This window comes from Megascapheus bottae, chromosome 2 (genome assembly GCF_031878675.1).
Source record: "Megascapheus bottae isolate mThoBot1 chromosome 2, mThoBot2.hap1, whole genome shotgun sequence".
NCBI lineage: Eukaryota > Metazoa > Chordata > Mammalia > Rodentia > Geomyidae > Megascapheus > Megascapheus bottae.
The window spans coordinates 12,990,339-12,992,219 of NC_143510.1; the positions used below are offsets into that span (position 1 = coordinate 12,990,339).

General features: G+C 46.9%; 1 protein-coding gene across 1 annotated transcript; it reads left to right on the plus strand.

The window, feature by feature from the left end:
• The first annotated feature begins 202 nt into the window (after positions 1-202).
• On the plus strand, positions 203-676 carry LOC150066459 (ribonuclease 7-like). The gene has a single exon (XM_090355025.1). It carries the CDS (start codon positions 203-205, stop codon positions 674-676), a length of 474 nt encoding a protein of 157 aa, XP_090211151.1.
• The last annotated feature ends 1,205 nt before the right edge of the window (positions 677-1,881 follow it).

Sequence of the window (1,881 nt, forward strand, 5' to 3'; positions counted from 1 at the left end):
AAAGAAAAGGATCAGAGCCTAGACCTAATATTCAAATCCCAGTACTGGCACACACACACACACACACACACACACACACACACACACACACACATCTGCTTAGACCAAACAATAATAAATCAGGTGAGGTTCTCATAAGGACTATCAGGTCTTGATAACAGGCTCATCCCCATCTCTCTGTTCCATTGTCTCCTTAGGAAAAATGGCACCCGTCAAGACAGCATCCCAATCCTTGCTGCTGCTCCTGCTGCTGGAGCTGCAGGTGGCTGAGGTCCCAGTCAGGGCTAAACCCAGTGACATGACTTCAGCCCAGTGGTTTGACACTCAGCATGTGCAGCTCAGTCCTCAAGCATGCAACTCAGCCATGAGCCGCATCAACCAGTACAACAAAAGCTGCAAAAACCTCAATACCTTCCTGCATGAATCTTTCTCCACTGTGGCCACCACCACCTGCCAGACGCCCGCGATAGCCTGCAAGAATGGCAGGAAGAACTGTCACCAGAGCCCAAAGTCTGTGTCCCTGACCAACTGTCAACTCACATCTGGCAAGTATCCAGACTGCAAGTACTCAGAGAAACAGCTGAATGCGAAGTACATCGTGGCCTGTGAGCCTCCTCAGCAAAAGGACGACCAGGCATACTCTCTGGTTCCGGTTCACTTCGATAATACTGTCTAGGGCCTGACCCCGTCTGTGTGTTCTGCATGGCTTCAAGAGCATTTCTTCCTCAGAACACTTTGCTAACCTTTATCCTCCTTGCAACTACAAAACCAGCCTGGCTTTGCTCTTCCTCAGGGGCTTTCTACTGCTACTACTTCCTTTGCTTTCTCCGTGTCTGGTACTAAGTGACTCCTGTGAAATCAAGAGCTGGGGATCTCATTGAAGATGAGGGTTTTGTGGGACTGCGGGCTTAGGGAATGTTGGAAAGTCTCTTATAGGATAGAACGTAAAACTAGACATGTAACCTGAATTAGGACCTGGGACACACACACAGGGGTGTTATCTATACCATGTGCAGGGGTGTTAACTGAGAATGGTGATCAGAAGAATGTGTTGCAGGCTCTTTGGGTCAGACAAAGGAGTATGTCCTTGATTGTAGTCACTGAATGACTGCAATTCTTCGTGTGGTGTTTTCCTGTTTGGAGGGAAGCAGAAGGTTTGCTAGAGGTATCAGATTTAATTGTCCTGCAGGCAAGAGGGAGGACATATCCTCAGCCTTCAGATTTGGAAGATTGGCCTTTACTCTGTTGCCTTACCCCACACGCCCCTGTGTGTGTGTGTGTGTGTGCCACTAGTGGTGCTTTAACTCAGAACTGTGCACTCTTGCTTAGGTTTATCCACTTGAGGCTGGAGCACTCACTTGAGACACAGACCCATCTCCCATTTTTTCAGTGGAGATAAGAGTCTCAGAGTTCTCTGCTCAGACTGGCTTTTTACTGCAGTCCTCAGATCTCAGCTTCCTAGGATTAGGGGTGAGAACTACAGGTATACAGTGGCCAATTTTTCTGTCACCTAGACAGCAGTATGGCGGTCCCAGGTTCCATGCTGGGGAGAAAGGAGGGAAGAACACATTCCAGGAAAGATCTAGAGAGTTTGTGATCCACATCTGAGTGTATGCTTCACTGGGATGATCCAGAAAGGTATGCCCTTTCCTTGGAAAGTTTAGAATCAGGCCCTACAAAGCAAGCTTTGTTTATTTGCTTTTGTGAGGTTTGGTTTGCTTTGGTTTTAGACAGGCTTTCACTATGTAGTCTAGGCTGATCTCAACTTCGCAATCCTCTGTCTGCATCCAAAATAAATGTTGATTAAATGCATTGCTTTGCTTTGTTTTATTGGGCTGGAGATCAAAACCAGGGCATGCTAACTTGTTTTTTTTTTTTTTT

What these genes read in the sequence shown, in the direction of transcription:
- LOC150066459 (XM_090355025.1), top strand. Translation starts at nt 203, where the DNA reads ATGGCACCCGTCAAGACAGCATCCCAATCCTTGCTGCTGCTCCTGCTG.